This window comes from Malaclemys terrapin, chromosome 1 (assembly GCF_027887155.1).
Source record: "Malaclemys terrapin pileata isolate rMalTer1 chromosome 1, rMalTer1.hap1, whole genome shotgun sequence".
NCBI lineage: Eukaryota > Metazoa > Chordata > Testudines > Emydidae > Malaclemys > Malaclemys terrapin.
The window spans coordinates 100,895,821-100,914,662 of NC_071505.1; the positions used below are offsets into that span (position 1 = coordinate 100,895,821).

The window sequence follows — 18,842 nt, forward strand, 5'->3', positions numbered from 1 at the left end:
TACAAAATCCTAGGTAAAAATCTTCTTGCAGCTACTTACCTGTTCAACAATTTTAAAGTGCTGTTTTATTTTAAATTTCTGCAATTGATTTTCTACCTAGGGTAGCTTCTGCTGCTAAAATATTATTTATATATGCACATACAGCACTATATATATTATAGAAAAATGTGTTTGTACATTTAAACACACTAAGAGACATATGCTTATTGTTTAATATGATTGCTTAAAGAAGTCAAGCTAATTGAGAAATGTCATGGGAAAAAGAGTAGGTACACATAGGGTGAAATTCACCCAAATGTAGCGGTACAGCACAAATCCTGTGGAAAAAATAGGCCTTGTGCTGGGCTCTTTGCACAGGGATGAACTTCATCCAGAATATAGGGCCACAGCAGAATCTACTGTGGCCCTATAATGGCCCTACAGAGGCAGCTATTGCCATTAAAAAAAAAAAAAAGATGAGAACTGTTGGAAAAACTGAAATAAAATATAACTTGAGGAAAATATTAAGTGCAAACAAAATTTTCTATAGCATGCTCGAGATTAATAAAATCACGATTCTATAAAACAGACATTTAACTCTAAATATAGAGCAAAAACCAATGTTGGTGGCTAAGGAAGGATAACTGAAAAACAGTATGCTAGTATAGAAATTATCATTGAACAGGGATTTTGGCACTACAGTCTAAAATTCAGTAATTTTTTAATATTTAAATATTCATTCAATAGTATGTCACACTATACTGTTTATTGCTTTTCATTTCACTTAAGTATTAAAAAAACCCTGTAAAAAAACAGAAAGAGTTTTACCTGGTTTTATTTATTGTTCAGAAACAGATAGTGCTTATTAGACTCAAAAGCTCAGAAATGAACATTAAGAGTCAATAAACTAACTGAAACAAAAGGTCTATCAAATATTTATTTTTATAGGCATGCAAACAGAATAAAAGATAAGTTCCAGCCATATTAAGTGTCATCGACCAAATTTATTTACTTTTGCATTTCACATTAGATTTTAGATTAAGTCTGATTTCACAGTAACACGATTCCATGTAAAAGCAGGAGGAGTTACTTAAAATAATTGTAAATTACTGATGTAAGCGGTACTAAAAAGAACTAAGTTAATATTAAACGTGAAAAGAAAAGGCTATTTGATAACAGACAAGATTTTAGGCAGCAATTTATAATATGAATTTAGTTGTCGTAATTTAAAATATTTTAGTTTTCTGCCAGAAGTGGAGTATTTGAAGCCTAAAAGGAAAAATATGCATTTTATTTAGATTGTGAACACCTAGATGCATTGGACACAGATGCACCCATTGAATTTGGCATTCATTTTGGTGGCAGCATACCCCATGACTTTTAGATAATAGGACTTTCCCCCCAAACAATAGCAACTGGAGAGTCCTTAGTAACAACAATGTGGGAAGCAAAGTGCCCTTCCCAACTCACAGATAAGTGTTTGTTTGTTTTTTAAATTTTCTTAAAAAGGCTCAACCCAAACCAAAGCCTATCTTCCTTCCTCCTTCAGCCATCCAAGGATGGATTATAGGACTAGGTTGGGGGGGAGGGATAGCTCAGCAGTTTGAGCATTGGCCTGTTAAACCCAGGGTTGTGAGTTCAATCCTTGAGGGGGCCATTTAGGGATTTGGGGCAAAAATCTGTCTAGGGATTAGTCCTGCTTTGAGCAAGGGGTTGGAGTGGATGACCTCCTGAGGTCCCTTCCAACCCTGATATTCTATGATTATATGATTTCATGCTGAGCAAAGAGAGGCACCTTGTATTTTGATCAAATTGGTTCAAACTGATCTAAAACATGAATTTTGTTGTTTTATTGAGAATTGAAAGCGTTTGGTAAACTTCTATTTTGAAGTAAGTTTTCATGAACCTATGATGACATTTATTATAATTGTCTGGAATAGGAGTAGGCACTGGTCCAAGTCTCTCCTTGGTACCAGTCAGTGGTGGAGAGAAGATACCTGCTGATAGAGAAAAAGGGTTAATGCAAGAAATCACAATAGCAGTTTGATGCAAAAGTGAATTTTAGCTAAATATAAAGTGGGATTACAAAAAAATGTAAACAAGGAAGTAAATATTAAAGAAATTGGAAAAGGGGAGGTGCTCATTTTTTTGTTTACTCAGCTGCGTGGACAGTTTCCTGATAGTCTGGTAAGTTGTTCTGACTAGCTGAGTGCCATGTGTATGCAGATATCTCTTAAAGACTGGAGTAAGGGTGTGTCAGAGCCTGTGGAAGACTGGCGCAATGACCTGGACATAGGCAGGCCAGCCTGCCATTCAGTGCAGTGTTCAGGAACCATAGGCCAATGGGCAGTCCAAAGACAGGAACCATGGGACCAGGGGCAAAAGTCAGAACTGGGGTCAAACAGGAAACAGAAGCCAAAGCTGAGGGTCAGTAGCATAGGGTCGGAGCTGGAGCAGTCAAAAACCAGGCCGACAGGGTTCCGCGACCAGAACGAGGCTGAGAGCAGATGCCAGGTACAGGGCAGGGTTGAAGTCAGGAGCTGGAGACGAGATTGAAAGTCAGATATTGAACAAGAGGGTCTGTAGCAGCAGTAACCCAGAATCCATCTTGTCGCACAGACAACTTCCTGTTTCTCTTTCTAGCTTAAATAGTGTAACCAGCTGAATCAGGGACTCTGGTGGAGTGCAAGGCCTTAGGGGTCCCAATTCTCCTGTCATTACTATAGCCATCCAGTGGTATCGGGGATGCGGCAGTGGCCTACGGGCCCAGGTTCAGGGCCCGCAGATCCTCACAGGGTGGATAAACGGAAATCAGAACTAGTGCAGAGGTACAGGGTCACTGTGCAGATGGCCCTGGCATCAAATAGATCCCTTAGGGATCTGCTAGGTCTGGGCAGGCCCCTTACACTTTCCCCAGGGAGGGACAAATGCTGCCCCTCAAACAGCAAAATGTGGAGGAATCATCACAGAAATTTCCTTCCATAGACCTTTATTGTGTTTCTAAACACAGGAGGGGATAATAGGGCATTAAATCTGGAAGATTATTTGAGGCAAAAATTGAAGTTTCTATTCAGAGTGGGAGAGGGAGGAACTTCTGAAATTATGATCTGGGTACTGACCTATTGGTGTTTGCGGCACTGATCCTTTCAGATGGGAAACTGCCTCCAAACTCTGACAAGTATATGTATCAGCAATGAGTGAGGATTGCCAGCTATATCTTCAGATAAAAACGTACACAATTTACTGGACACAAGTTAAAGGTTTCAGCTTTGCCTGTATTAAGGCAATGGTAGTATTTTAAACCATTGCTACCTTCAAAGTTTTTTTTCCAACTAGTTTCTTAAGAAGATCTGAAAATCAATTCCACTTTAAAATAGAGAAGACCAGGGTTTAAAACAAAATAAATTACTTTGCTGACCCTCCTTCTTACATGTGTAAATTAATTCTTTTCTAAAACTGCCTTAAGTGAAAAGTAAAGCCTAATTTAAAAACAGCATGTGTAGAGATTATGGTATCCTGTGAATTTTGCTAAAACTGATCCATTAAAAGGAACTACTAATCTGCACTGTTCTAAAAGTCTACAAAGGAGCTAATAATCCATGGTAAAAAATACCCATACTTAAGTAGTTCTAACCAATATATGGCATTACAAGTACTATTCAAAAGGTTAGCCTCTTTATACTGAGTCATTTATACAGGGTGAACTCATAAGCCACTGAAGTGGCTTCTATTCAATCTGTAAAATATATAAAGGTAGACATGATTGGAGAACACATTAATTTACAAGGGACACCTTTCTTAAATATATCTGAAACCTGCTTAACTTCTATGCAAACATTAAACAACTAAGAATGCATATTTCATCCTACATGTTAATACTAATTTTCTCTCTCTTCTCTCAAGGTTTTTTACTTTCAGTTTCGAAGTCTATGCGAAAGGTAGAAGATGATGATATGATACTAAATGCGCTCAATATAGGAAAAGCTCTTTGGAATGGAGGTAAAGTAGAGAAGACAGAGACTACACCTACTCTTGAGCACTACAAGATGGAGGACAGCAGCTTTCTGGATGAGGAGGAAGACAGAAACCCAAAATTCTTAGTGAGTTTCCATTTTTTATTGAACACTAAAACATGAATAAAAGCTCAATTTATAGTCCTTTTAAAAGGGTTAAAAGCTTACAATTTTAAAGAATGTTGCGGTGGATGGTTTCAGTTATAAGATCATGCAATTACTGAATGCTAAGTTTTCAAATATAGGTATCTAATTTTAGTCACCTAAATCTGAGTTTGGAAAACTAAACAAATGACCTGATTTTTACCAGGATTCCAGGTGGTCAGAACCTATAAGAAAGTATCAGTCTACCTTTTTATCACTGTTTGAAAATTTTGCCCATTCTGTACTAAAAATATATCTTAGAATGTCAACAGGATTAGCCATACATACCAAGACGGTTTCAATCCCAGTAAATAACTAAACTGAAATTAAGCTGATCATCAACGTTATTTTAACATGCACTTGATACAGACTAACACGGCTGCTACTCTGAAACCTTTGATTTTAAGGTTTCTTAGCCAAAGTCCCAATGTGTGGCATTGTACGGCTTTTAAATGACTGTCTGTTATAACACCTTTGTTCTGAATGGGGGAAAGAAAAAGAAAACAAAAAAAGAACTAAACACAATGTTAACATTTCATCTTTAAAATTTAAATCTTTTTTTTTTTCTTACTTCAGAATATAGGTTCCAAACACAATTTCATAAGCCATGGTTCGCCACTGAACCTAGGTATAAAACAGTTACCTTATCTTGCATTGAAAGGATCTATGGCTTTTCCAGCTGACACTGAAATTCAGAATATTGAATCAATACAGGAAAGGAGAGAGACCGGGGATGAAGAAAACTCAGCTAAATTTCCTATAGGAAGGAGAGATTTTGACAGTAAGTGTATATGTATTTTTCCACAGAAAAAATATTTCAACTTAGAATATAAAAAGAGTAAAATGATTTTTTTCTTCAGTGCTCAGGTGTATGTTGGGAAGAGTCTATCGACCTTGTTGGCAAGTTTGAAAACTGTTGGCCTCCTCTCTAAAGAAGCATTGGTTACCTATTTAATGAAACTTGAAGTTACTGTGCTTTTGGTATTGCTATATATGTACATCTAAATACTTCTATCTGTATTTCAAAATAGAGGGAAACATGATTGACATTTTCACTAGATAACCTAGTTGTAATAGTTATGATGTATTGTTACTGAAATTGAGAATGCTGCACAATCAAGACTTGTCACTATATTTGTCTAATGAATAATATATGTAACCTATGTTAACATAATATATTTGGACACTATGAAGCCAAAATGTGTTAATGCACCTGTTATCTTATTCTTTCAAAATGTACAATGTTTATTATGGAATAGTAAATTTACTATATACATCAAAATAAAAATAAGATTCATAGTCTAAAAAAGTCAGTTAACTTTTTCTGACCAGCAATCAATTTATTCTTGGCTGTAGCCTTGTTGCCTTTTGCTGCTCCATCTAGTTTGCTGTCCAATTTCTCCTGTAGTATGTTTGATATCTTGGGTCTCTTAATATTTGTGTACTGAGATGGTTCATTTTCATTATTGCAGATGACTTTCTCACTATTCAGAGCCATGTGTTTCCTCTTTGAGCTCTTGTTTCTTGGCTGACAACTTTTTGCTTTTTCACTTTTACTTCCATTCTGAAGAACATTTCCAGAACTGGTTCCAAGTGCTGATCTTTCAGTAGGGGACTTTACACCTTCTATTGTGTAAGAGAATAAAATATTTTGGGAAGGAAAAAAAAGTTATTACTCCTAAAGTAGTTAGCCAGGATAGTCCTAGGATTTAAATGGCATAAAGGTCATGTATTTTAGCAAGAGAGTGCTTTCTTAAATAAAATGAACAATAATAATTTGACTGGCCATCAGCTAGCCAACAACTATAAACAAACCTAAACGTAGACACGTCACCATTAAATTTTAAAATGGCATTACACATGCATAAATGTAACCATCAACAACTTCAGGAAATAAGTTTATATACAAAGGTCAAAATGTTGCAAAGGATGAATATACTTATGTCCTAACAGTAATTTATATAATACACATCTTGTAATGTGTTTAAAAAATAAAATTAACAATTAGCCATAATTTTCCCATTCAGTATATAAATTTCCCTCAAGCACTAGGTCATCTCTGTAAAATGCATAAAAAGAAACCTGACACACTGTTGGTTAAAATTTATTTGGGGATTATGATGGCAGTAAAAAATAAATAATTTACAATCTATACTGCTAATTTCAAAGCACTTATCTCACATAGCATAGACTAAAAAATATTTTAGATTAGTTTTTACTGATTGTAACTTGTGCAAAGCTATTAAACCCTCAGGTTTGTTTTTCCTTGAAAAAAATCCTTTACATTTGACTTTTAATAAAGATTGATGTAGTAGTCTATTTGATAAAAATCAACAGGTATAAGACCTGAAAAATCAGGAATAAAATTTTCTCATTCACTCAAACATAATTCAGTTTACCTGCAAAAGTCTCAGCCTCTAAACAGAGAGAAAGCATTTGTTTTGGTGCTGGATGTATGCAAGTCGGGATTTGGCTCCTACTGAAGAAGTGCTGACCCTTCTTCTCAGTCATCAGGTCATCCTTGTAGGTACAAGCGAACTGGGACCTGATTAAGGGTTGCTTCATCTATGAAGGGTGAATGACACTACTTTTAATTGTTAATGTTTGTTTAGAAAATTATTTTAAACTTTTTTATTATCGGTAAAATAAAAAGTCTTGGGTATCATTATTTTCCCCTCCCTTCCTCCCAGTTTTAACTTAAAAGGTAAAATTAATCAAAAATTACCTAAACTACCAGGAAAGTTAACACAACACAACCAAGGTGAAATAAATTGTTTATGATATTTTGTATATATAAACTAGTTCTAGAAAAAAATTATTTAACAGTAAATTGAGGCATTCTAAAATGAATATTCGTTTATTTTTTTTTGACTGGTCTCTTTTAGAAAGCTGCATATTTAAGCCTTTTAAAAATCCATCATCCTGAAAGCCTCTCTGTAAGAGATTTTTCTTTTGCCTTGACATTTGGTAGCATCGGTTTACCATTTTAAGCTGCTATCATAGCGAGTATTTGCCTAGAGCCAAATCATCCCTTACACAAGCTATGAACAAGATGAGCCCACTGTTTCCTTTGAAGTGTCAACAAGCAACTTTCATTGGGATAAGGCTCCCCATCAAAACAAACTATGTAAAAGAATGGAAAAAATGAAACCTCAAAAAAGCACCTCTTCCCCCCAAAAGAGACAAATAGCTATAGTCCAATATAAAATTTGACAGGTTTCAGAGTAGCAGCTGTGTTAGTCTGTATCCGCAAAAAGAAAGCTTATGCTCAAATAAATTTGTTAATCTCTAAGGTGCCACAAGTACTCCTGTTCTTTTTGCGTATAAAATTTGAGTCAAATATACTAAAAATTGGTCTAACTGTAGAACACTCAATATTATTCTATCCCTTTCTTGTTAGATGAAAATTTGAAATTTTCAACTCCCTCACAAAAACCAAATAATTTCCATACAGAGTGTAAAAGGCAGGCCATATGATTTCCACAGATATACTGTCCAAGACCCAAATGCATTAAAAGCATCTGCATAGCCTGAGTTGTCAGAATTCTACAATACCAAAGAACACTATCATATCTACCTCTGCTGTATTTTTAGAGAAAATTGATTTCCACCCCTAAACTTCCAAAGCCAGAAACCCAGCTGATTAGTACTGATCAATCAGCAAGTATGGTTCAACAATAAAAAGAGAATAAAAGTGACATTATGGGCTGTATTTCCATATTCACTGGAGTCATAGACTTTAGACTTTAAGATCAGAAGGGACCATTTTGATCATCTAGTCAAGGACTCCAGATCAAATTTGCTCAGTTTATATACAAAAATATGGTTTCCCCAGCTAGCAGCACTACTAAATCAATGTGGGATTTGAAAAAAATATCAAGCTTTATTCTTTCTGGACCATTTATCATCAATAATATAGATTCTGCAGACCAAATTCTGTCCTGAGTTTTAGCTATAGAACTCAGCAGACTTCAAAGTGGCTGACAGGTATCAATAAAGGAGATAATTACTTTATAATTAGAATATCCAACTAACAACTCTACTGATAATATACAAGTAGGGCTGTCACGCGATTAAAAAAATTAATTGCGATTAATTGCATTGTAAACAATAATAGAATACCATTTATGGAAATATTTTGGATGTTTTCTACATTTTCTAATATATTGATTTCAATTACAACACAACACAAACAAAATGTACAGTGCTCACTTTATATTTATTTTTGATTACAAATATTTGTGCTATAAAAAACAGAAGAAATAGTATTTTTCAATTCACCTCATACAAGTACTGTAATACAATCTCTGTATCATGAATGTTGAACTTACAAATGTAGAATTATGTACAAAAAATAACTGTATTTAAAAATAAAACAATGTAAAGCTTTAAAGTCTACAAGTCAACTCAGTCCTACTTCTTGTTCAGTCAGTCACTCAGACAAACAAGTTTGTTTACATTTGCAGGAAATAATGCTGTCTGCTTCTTGTTTACAATGTCATCTGAAAGTGAGAACAGGTGTTCCTATGGCACTGTTGTACCGGGCGTCACAAGATATTTATGTGCCAGATGCACTGAAGATTCATATGTCCCTTCATGCTTCAACCACCATTCCCAAAGGACACACATCCATGCTAATGAGGGGTTCTGCTCGATAACGATCCAAAGCAGTGCGGACCGACATGTTCACTTTCATCATCTGAGTCAGATGCCACCAGCAGAAGGTTGATTTTCTTTTTTGGTGGTTTGGGTTCTGTAGTTTCCACATTGGAGTGTTGCTCTTTTAAGACTTCTGAAAGCATATTCCACACCTCATCCCTCTCAGATTTTGGAAGGCACTTCAGATTTTTAAAGCTTGGGTCGAGTGCTCTGGCTATCTTTAGAAATTTCACATTGGTACCTTTTTGCTTTTTGTCAAATCTGCAGTGAAAGTGTTCTTAAAATGAACAACATGTGCTGTGTCATCATCCAAGACTGCTATAACATGAAATATATGGCAGAATATGGGTAAAACAGAGCAGGGGACATAATACTCCCCCAAGGAGTTCAGTCACAAATTTAATTAATGCAATTTTTTTAAATGAGCATCATCAGCATGGAAGCATGTCCTCTGGAATGGTGTCCAAAACATGAAGGGGCATATGAATGTTTTGCACGTCTGGCACGTAAATACCTTGCAATGCCGACTACAAAAGTGCCATGTGAATGTCTGTTCTCACGTTCAGGTGACATTGTAAATAAGAAGCAGGCAGCAGTATCTCCCATAAATGTAAACAAACTTGTTTGTCTTAGCGATTGGCTGAACAAGAAGTAGGACTGAGTGGACTTGTAGGCTCTAAAGTTTTACATTGTTTTGTTTTTGAGTGCAGTTATGTAACAAACAAAAAAAATCTACATTTGTAAGTTATACATTCGTAAGTTATACTTTCATGATAAAGAGATTGCACTACTGTATTGTATGAGGTGAACTGAAAAATACGATTCCTTTTGTTTATCATTTTTACAGTGCAAATATTTGTAATAAAAATAATAATATAAAGTGAGCACTGTACACTTTGTATTCTCTGTTGTAATTGAAATCAACTGAAATTGGTTCCTGGTCAATGGGAGCTGCAGAGCCAGCGCTTGGGGGTGGGGGGCAGTGCACAGAGCCACCTGCTGCGCCTCTGCCTAGGAGCAGCAAGGACCAGGTGCCACTTGCAGGGAGCCGCCCGAGGTGAGTGCCGCCTGCATCTGACACCCCAAGCCCCCTCCCACGCCCCAACCTCCTGCCTCAAGCCTCCTCTCCCAGAGCCCGCGCCCCGCACCTCTTCACCTGCCCCAACGCTGCACCCCCTCCTGTACCCAAACTCCTCCTCTCTTAGTTAACCGGAATTTTTCACTTACCGGCATCCCCCCATTTCCCCAAAATGCTGGATAAAAAAGCTTTTACTGTATTATTCTCACAGCAAAATGACTGACCAAGTATTCTACAGTTGGTGAATAACATAGAAAAAGCATCCTGACTGGTTAATAACTTACATCGGTTAATAATTAAATCACAGTGTTTTAATATCATGTGCTGCAAAGAGACACAGGAGACACATTAAAGAACCACTTGCGGCTTCCAAGCCTCAGTCTGAGTATCACTGGTTTAAGGTTTCCAGCCTAGAGGACTCTTCCCCTCTTCTCTAAGCTAGCAGATGTTGTGCCCCATTTGGACAGGGACAAAACCTCAAAGGCCTTGACATTTATATTGTCAAACATTGGTTATTAGGCTAACACCACTGACTTTGATTCTTGCAGATGTGCAAAAACCACCTAAGTCAGAAATAACCCTCACTTATCCTTAGGAAGCAACACATTAATCATCAACAATCCAGAGGGTCACATAATATTCATAAAAATATTACAGCTCTTTCCCATGTTCTTCATGGTAACATGGATGAGTTACAATTTGTGCAGAGCTGACTAAGATATTTCATCTACATGACAGAACCAGTACATAGAACATCAAAGTAGTCAAAGAAACCACGAGGGTTTTTTTTTTTTTTTTTTTTTTTTTACTTTCACAGTCAGCTCTGAAAGCTTATAAGAACATAATGAGTCAAATGTCATGGGTGATGTCCACTGAGATCGTTTCAAGCTTGGACACTTTAGGACTTCAACACTAGGAGCCTGACAAAAACCCATTTATTTATATACTTCATTGGGTCTTGGCTCTTGATCTCAAAGTCTAGTTCTCCTCTGCATTACACCCTGTGAAAGTAATTTCCAACTGTGCACCGGAAAACCCTAAATAAAATAATTGTCCACTTGCTCACACTGGTGCTACTGTTTCACACCCATTTTACATAAGTATATGGCTACACAAGGTGCAAGTCCATGTTGAATCAAGCTTTAAGAGTTTCCTGAAGCATCTAAATGTGCCAGCTGGTCAGGGAATGGATATTTACTAGCAATAAATTATGGTATATTCAGAGTGCAGCAACAACAAAAAAATACATTAAAGTAGCCTGAAGGCAGAATAGCAGCAAGAGCCCAAGGCTGAATTAAAGCAGAGATACTACAAGAGCTCAATAGCTTCTGGGGTCATGTGATTACATCATAATCTTGGTTTACACTTTCTTTCTTAAAGACTTTAGCCCTCATTGTTGCAAAGAGAGGTTTGAAAATTACACCTGAGTATATTTGATACAGTGATGACTGCCTGAATCTGCAGACAGCATGAAACAATAGTTCTTAGAGATTTGAACTGCCCTTTTCATTTCACTGTGATATTAAGTCCCAAGATCCACTGAAGCAGATATACCCCAACAGCTGTACTACGGGGTAGATCTGCTGCCACCAGAGATGAGAGGGTCCTGCTGTGCTCCTATGTGGAGGAAAGGGAGATCATCCAGTTTCCCCTCCCTTGCTAGAAGAGGAGAGGGATCCCCTGCCACCGCCACTCCCAAAGGGGGTCAGGACAATGGGCTTGGATGCCTCATTTTGTGGTATGCCGGAAGCATATGTGGGTCCCTAAGGGCCAGATTAGTTAGCATATGCTCTCACTTGGTCTTCTTGTACCTTTTAAAAAATGCACTTTATTTAGTTTGTTTATGACATGCCACTGAGAAGCCCATATTTTCCCTTGTATTAATTGTTACGAATGTATGCCCTTCTATTTATTTCTAAAAAGTTACATCTGATAATCTACTCCAGATCTCCCTCCAGCCTCTGCATACAGACAGAACTGCCAACACTTAGTCAGTAAAAATGCTCAGAGTGGGTTTTTATATACTGGAATAGCATAATAGAATTTAAAAGACTACATCAGTAACAACAAATACATGTTTTTATTTTCTGGCCAACCAATCAAGATATCCTTTGGAGAAGAAAAAAAGAGTGGAGAGAGAGATGACCCTTTGTGGAAAAAAATAGGAAGGGGAGGTTGAAAGAGGTTTAAAAGGAAAGAGAAAGAAAGAATGGCAAAATGTCATTTGCCTTGACCAAACCAAAGTATCGCTTTATTCAACCATGAAAAATGTCTTGGCAATCTCTCAGGTAATAGCAAGTTTTTCTTGCCCCAAATCCATCAAAATCTTTAGCAAGACACCATACCAGCCTTTGACTATCCCAGGTTTACTCATTATTGTTTTGAGAGCATTCAGTCTTAAATCACCACATCACTGGGATTTGAGGGTGCCTTGAGACACACAGGATTTGGCCCTAGGAGAGCTGTTTAAGTGGTTCCTGGAATCACAAATACTGTTCTCCCATGTAAGTAGGGTTTATCAGATTCTAATAGAAATTAATGGATAGCAAAAAAAGGCTAGAATTATTCTTACTGCAGAATTTCTATTGTGTCAAAAAACAAGAAAAAATGCTTAGTGCACTCCTCAGAGGTTGAAATCACTAAGCAAAGATGTTCCTCATAATTCTCCATTAAAAACAAACAAATTTTGTTTGGTGCAGTAGATGAGACTAGTATCTCAGAAAGATAGCTTTTCCTTAGTCAAATGTTGAGTTTTTCTGCACAAGTGTATTGGATACACAGAAAATCTTGATAGGTTCCTGTTGATGGCCTTCCAAGTCTCTCTTTATTTGTACTGGAATCATAAATAGGCAAAACAATTCTCACTAGCAACAGCTCTTGGAGAACTAAACAACTAAGAATAATATCCAGCTTCATGCACTGCTGTCAAGTCACTTTATATAGACATAATCAAGTCACATGAGAAAGGCAGATTGAAATTCTCTGCTTTATAGAGCTTTTTCCTTGGAAGAATTTCCATACACAGTAAAATTATAATGAACTTCAAACTTGACAGGTTTTTTTTAAAACTGAAATTAGTGTTAGGTTCCTTTTTGGAAGAAAAGATTACCTCATATAGGAAAGATTGTCTCCAGTTATATTAAGAAGCGAAATAAGCCAAACTACTGAAAGTTCACTACAGTTGTTTTGGGCTAAATGTGCGAACAATGAAAAAATGGTTACTCACCTTCTCGTAACTGTTGTTCTTCGAGATGTGTTGTTCATGTCCATTCCAATCAGGTGTGTACGCGTGCATGTGAACAGCAGCAGGAAGATTTTTCCCATAGCAGCATCCATTGGGTCGGCCTGGGTGCCCCCTTCATGGCGCTCAATATAGAGCACTGTTGACCTGCCATCCCCTCAGTTCCTTTTTGCCGGCTACTCCGACTGAGGGGTAGGAGAGTGGGTATTGGAATGGACATGAACAACACCTCTCGAAGAACAACAGTTACAAGAGGTGAGAAACCGTTTTTTCTTCTTCGAGTGCTTGTTCATGTCCATTCCAATCAGGTGACTCCCAAACCTAAGTTCTGGAGGTGGGCGCGGAGTTATGCACTGATTGGAGCACTGCTCTACCGAAGGCAGCATCATCTCTGGCCTGCTGGGTAAGCACATAATGCGCAGCGAAAGTATGTATGGAGGACCACATCGCTGCTCTGCATACTTCCTGGGTGGGAACTTGCGCCAGGAACGCTGCTGAAGAAGCCTGCGCCCTGGCGGAGTGTGCCATGAGTGGAGGAGCACTCCCGGATGCAGGATGTGATCCACGATAAAATTTGTTGGGAGGAGACTGGAAGACCTTTCATCCTGTCTGCCACAGCCACAAACAATTGAATGGATTTTCGGAATGGTTTCGTTCTCTTGATGTAGAAGGCTAGCGCTCTGCGGACATCCAATGAGTGAAGCCTCTGCTTCCTGCCACATCAGTGTGGCTTAGGATAGAACACAGGGAGGAAGATGTCCTGGTTGATGTGAAATTGGGAAACAACCTTCGGGAGGAAAGCTGGATATGGCCTGAGTTGAACTCTGTCCTTAAAGCACACGGTATAAGGAGGCTCCAATGTTGGGGCCTTGAGCTCAGACACCCTCCTGGCTGAGGTTATCGCTACCAGAAACACCACCTTGTACGAGAGATAGAACAGGGAGCATGTCGCAAGTGGTTCGAAGGGCGGCCCTGTCAGTCTGGAAAGGACCAGATTGAGGTCCCAGGCTGGGACCAGCTGTTGGATATGCGGATATAGTCTGTCGAGACCTTTCAGGAAACAGCTAACCATAGGGATGGCAAAGACGGACCAGCCCTCTGCGCCTGGATGGAAGACAGATTGTGGCCAAGTGAACCCTTATTGATGACATGGACAGTCCCTGCTGCCTGAGGTGGAGAAGGTAGTCCAGTATGAGTGGTATAGAGGCAAGCATCGAGGATGATTGATGCTGCGCTGACCAGATTGAGAATCTCTTTCACTTGGCAAGGTAGGTAGCCCTGGTGGAGGGTTTCCTACTGCCAAGGAGGACTTGTCTAACTGGGTCTGAGCAGGAGATCTCGATGGGGTCCAACCATGGAGCTTCCATGCCATGAGGTGCAACGACTCAAAGTTCGGGTGCTGAAGACGGCCATGATCCTGAATTACTACATTTGGGAGGAGCAGAAAAATGACTGGAGCTTCCACGGATATTTCCAGGAGAGATGTGTACCCAGTGTTGGCCGGGCCAGGCTGGAGCTATCAATATCACTGAAGCCTCTTCCCTCCATATCTTGAGGAGCACCTTGTGAACGAGAGGGCAAGGTGGGAACGCATAGAGGAGACGGCCTCCCCATTGGAGGAGGAACGCGTCCGCTATGGAGCCCAGGCTGGGATTCAGGAAGGAGAAAACCTGCTGATAATTCCTGTTGTGTCGCGTGGTGAACAGGTCTATCTGGGGAAAACCCCACCGTTGGAAGATTGAGTTTGCGACGTCCGGGCATAAGGCCCACTCACAGCTGTGGAACGACCTGCTGAGATAGTCCGCCAACTCGTTCCATACCCCGGAGAGTAATACTTGCAAGTGTACTGAATGCTCTACGCAGAAGTCTCACAACATGAGGGCTTCCTGGTCCAGGGGAGAGGAGCGCGCACCCCCCGTTCGTTGATATAGAACATCGCCATGGTGTTGTCTGTCATGACTGATACACATCTCCCTGTCAAGTGGGCTCGGAAAGTCTGGCATCCCAGGCGCACCACGCTCAGCTGACATTGATGTGGAGAGCAAGTTCCTCCTGAGACCAGAGGCCTTGTGTCCTGAGGTCTCCCAGATGTGCTCCCCAGGTCAAGGCTGACACATCCGTCACTAGCAAGAGGAATGGCGGAGGACCAGTGAAGGGGACCCCTGCACCGACTACCTGCACCACTGGAGGGAGTCAAGGACCAGGTGAGGTAGAGTCACAACCCTGTCCAAACTGTCCCGAGCCGCCCAATACACCAAGGCTAGCCGCAACTGGAGTGGCCAGAGTCTGAGCCTGACATGTTGCACCACATAGGTACAAGAGGCAATGTGTCTTAAAAGTTTCAGGCAATTCCTTGCTGTGGTGGTGGGAAACTAACTGAGACTTCGAAAGATGTCGCCCAGGGCCCAAAACCTCGCTTCCAGGAGATATGCCTGTGTCAGAGTTCATAGAGGTGGTACTGGACTTATCTGCTGAACCAGGGACAGGGTCGATTTCCTCACATTGAGGAAAAGGCCCAGTTCGTAAAACGTCATTCTTATGAAGTTGACTTGTACCTCCACTTGAGACCTGGAGCGGCCCTTGATGAGACAGTCGTCGAGATATGGGAACACCTGTTCCTGCCGCCTGCGCAGGAACGCGGCCACGACTGCCATGCATTTGGTAAACACCCGAGGTGCCGCTGACAGGCCGAAGGACTGTGAATTGACAGTGGTTGTTGTTCACCACAAACCTCGTGAGAGGGGTCCCTGAAGAGGGACAGGGAAGAGGGGGGGTGGAAGGGTGGGAGGACACAGAATTGGATGGAATATCCCCTCTTACCGTGCGGAGAATCCAATGGTCCGATGTGATGCAGGACGACACAGGGCAGAAAGGGGATAGTTGGGACAAAAAGGTAAGGCAGGGTGGATTCAGTCCTTGGGCTGGTACACCGTCCTAGATCGCTTCTTAAAAAGGCCTATTTCAGGCCCAAAGGTGGCTTCAATTGGCCAAAGCCCTCGCCTGAGGTCGGGTGCAGCCTCTTTCAGCCACTCCTATTCCTCCTCCTTTAACCGTCCTGTCGGTTCTGTTGTTGGAAGAACCGTGGCGGAGGTTGCGGCCTGAAGTGTCTCCACTGCATGCCGGGGGTGTGAAGGCCCAAGGATTTGAGGGTGGCTCTGGAGTCCTTCAGACTGTGAAGACTTATCTGTCTTTTTGGAAAACAGAGTCACACCCTCAAAAGGAAGGTTCTGTATTGTCTGTTGGATCTCTTAAGGGAGGCCAGAGACCTGGAGCCAGGTGCCCCTTCTCATGGCCACCCCTATAGCCATCACCCCCAGGGCCGCATCAGCTCCGTCCAGCGCTGCCTGCAGGGAAGCTCGGGAAGTGAGCTTACCCTTGTCGATGAAGGCCGAGAATTTGGCACAGGAGTCTTGCGGCAGCAGCTCTGCAAATTTTGCCATTGCCCAAAATGTATTATAGCAGTACCTGCTGACAATGGCCTGCTGATTTGAAATGTGGAGCTGCAACCCACCCGTAGAGGAGACCTTCCTCTCAAAAAGGTTGAGTCTTTTCGCCTCCCTATTCTTAGGGGAGGGTCCCTGGTAACCTTGCTGCTCGCGCTGATTGTCAGGGTCCACGACAAGGGAATTAGGGGCGGGTGCGAGTACAGATGCTCGTAGCCCCTAGATGGCATAAAATAGCGCCCTTCATTGAGCTTAGCTCTGGGGGGCAACGAGGATGGGGGGTCTGCCATAAAGTTTTGGCCGTGTCCGATATGGGGTCTCACAGTCATTGGCTCTTTAGACTTGTTCAGGGAAGAACGATCCCTCTCTGACTTCTTTTTCTTCTGAGGCAACGGTGATTGAGACTGGTGCCTACCCACCAAATGGACTCAGGAGGAGCCATGACTGTGCTGAGAGTCTCACACAGCGTCCTTTCTCGGCACCGGTTCCTGGGATGACGGCGCCGGGGCACTCCGCACCAAGGAGGTGGTGCTGGGCACAGGATCCCCTGAACCTGGGTCTGAGTGGGGGCACAGAGCTGCCTCCATGAACAGAACTTTGAGCCGCTGCTCCATCTTTCAAAGTTCTGGAGCAAAACTCGCAGCAGATTCTGCAATGGTCCTTTTGGTGACCCTTATCTAGGCAGCTTAAATATGCGGTGTGTGGGTCACTTTTTGAACCCCAGGGACCGCAGCATACCATGGCTCAGGGGAGTCAGGGAGGGGGGACCCCCAACACACTCTAAACTAACTATAAAACTACTACTAACTACAAAAGCACTATAAACAAATGGGGGGAGGGATAGCTCAGCGGTTTGAACATTGGCCTGCTAAACCCAGGGTTGTGAGTTCAATCCTTGAGGGGGCCACTTAGGGATCTGGGGAAAATTCCGTACTTGGTCTTGCTGGTGAAGGCAGGGGGCTGGACTCGATGACCTCAGGCCAAGTGCAATTATTTCTAATTCACTGGTGCAAGGAAGCCAAATTCTGTTTCATATTGGGGATGCTATGTCTGTGTCATACTACACACTCTAATTTGAACGTGAGGCTTGTCTGCCTTCTCTGGTGTCCTTTACTTCCATGCTGGAATGAAATTCTAAGGGGTAGTGACACAGGGTTAACAGTGGAGGGTCATTCAATTTTGATTGTCCTCTAATCACATGGAAGCCCAATGGGTAAAGAGTTGGCTACCACTCAGAACAAGCCAGTTTCCAAAATCTGAACTCCAGGGGAGGATGTAACTAAGCAACAGATCACCTTGTGGGACATTTTGATTGCCTGACAAGGTTGATGGGGGAGGTCACATGACAAAGGAGACTGGCAGTTATAAAAAAAAATGGGTCCCACCAGTCATTTTTGAGAACAATGTACTAGAAACAGACAACTGACTACAGAAGAGATAGGAGACTTCATGTTCCCAAGGAGAAGCCATGGGCAGAAGGAAAGGGAAAGACAGAAAGGATCATGAATCCATAAAACTCTGACCCAAGACCAAAGAAAGCTCATCAGTGAGGAAGCTGAGGTAGGGATTTCCCAATCGGTGTTTTATTGTTTTGTCTATATCTGTATATTTCTTATGCTAGCTAAAATAAAGAATCATTGTGTTAGAAACCTTTACAAAGACTGTGCGTTATGTGCTTAAAGTATCATGTGTTTCTGAAGAAATAAATGGTAAACCAGGATGACCCCAAGGTTGGAGCTCAGGGAAACTGAGTATTTAAGCAAATAGGCTGTCAGCACTGGTCCCTGGTGCCTAGGGCAGCCGGACCACAGGCAGAAAGCCTGTGCCCAGGAACTGTGACAGAGGTCAAAGAAAGAGAGACTGCTGGAGCTTACTCATATCAAGGGAAGTTTAGAAACACATAGTTCAACCATGTGGGACTCAAACAAAGTCTCCTGGTGAATGTCCAGCAGGGGGAGCTTTAAAAGGGCTGTTGCACCATGTTACTCCCATGTATAACAAAATCAGTCATCCTGAACAGATATCTTGTGTATCCAAACTTACAGGTGAGGAGTTATTTGGGGAGACAGAGAAACTAGTAGCTGAGACAGAAGAGAGGCCACAACCCTCACTATCATAGCCAGCACAACAATCCATTGGGTTTAACACAACCAAGGGTATTCAAGTAGAGACTATTACTCTGGCAGAGGAAAAAAATCTAGAGCAGACACTGCAAGGAATCCTAGATAAATTTTCCTCCTAACCAACAAAATCTTCAACATGCCAAAGGCAATACTTGTATACGA

General features: G+C 41.0%; 1 protein-coding gene across 5 annotated transcripts in view; it reads right to left on the reverse strand.

Annotated features, from left to right (window-relative positions):
• Positions 1-963: 963 nt before the first annotated feature.
• The window catches only part of PARPBP (PARP1 binding protein), a 108,715-nt gene continuing 90,836 nt past the window's right edge, over positions 964-18,842 (reverse strand). For 2 of the 5 annotated variants that reach the window (XM_054033302.1, XM_054033282.1), the window contains 4 exons: positions 6,536-6,701; positions 5,466-5,762; positions 4,780-4,893; positions 964-3,150 (listed from right to left, as the gene is read on the reverse strand). In XM_054033302.1, coding sequence (XP_053889277.1) covers positions 4,829-4,893; positions 5,466-5,762; positions 6,536-6,701 — 528 coding nt within the window. In that variant the 3' untranslated portion in view covers positions 964-3,150; positions 4,780-4,828. Of the gene's footprint in view, positions 3,151-4,779; positions 4,894-5,145; positions 5,763-6,535; positions 6,702-18,842 lie in introns of those variants that run through there. The other 3 variants (XR_008445575.1, XM_054033294.1, XM_054033310.1) reach the window with 3 other exon arrangements.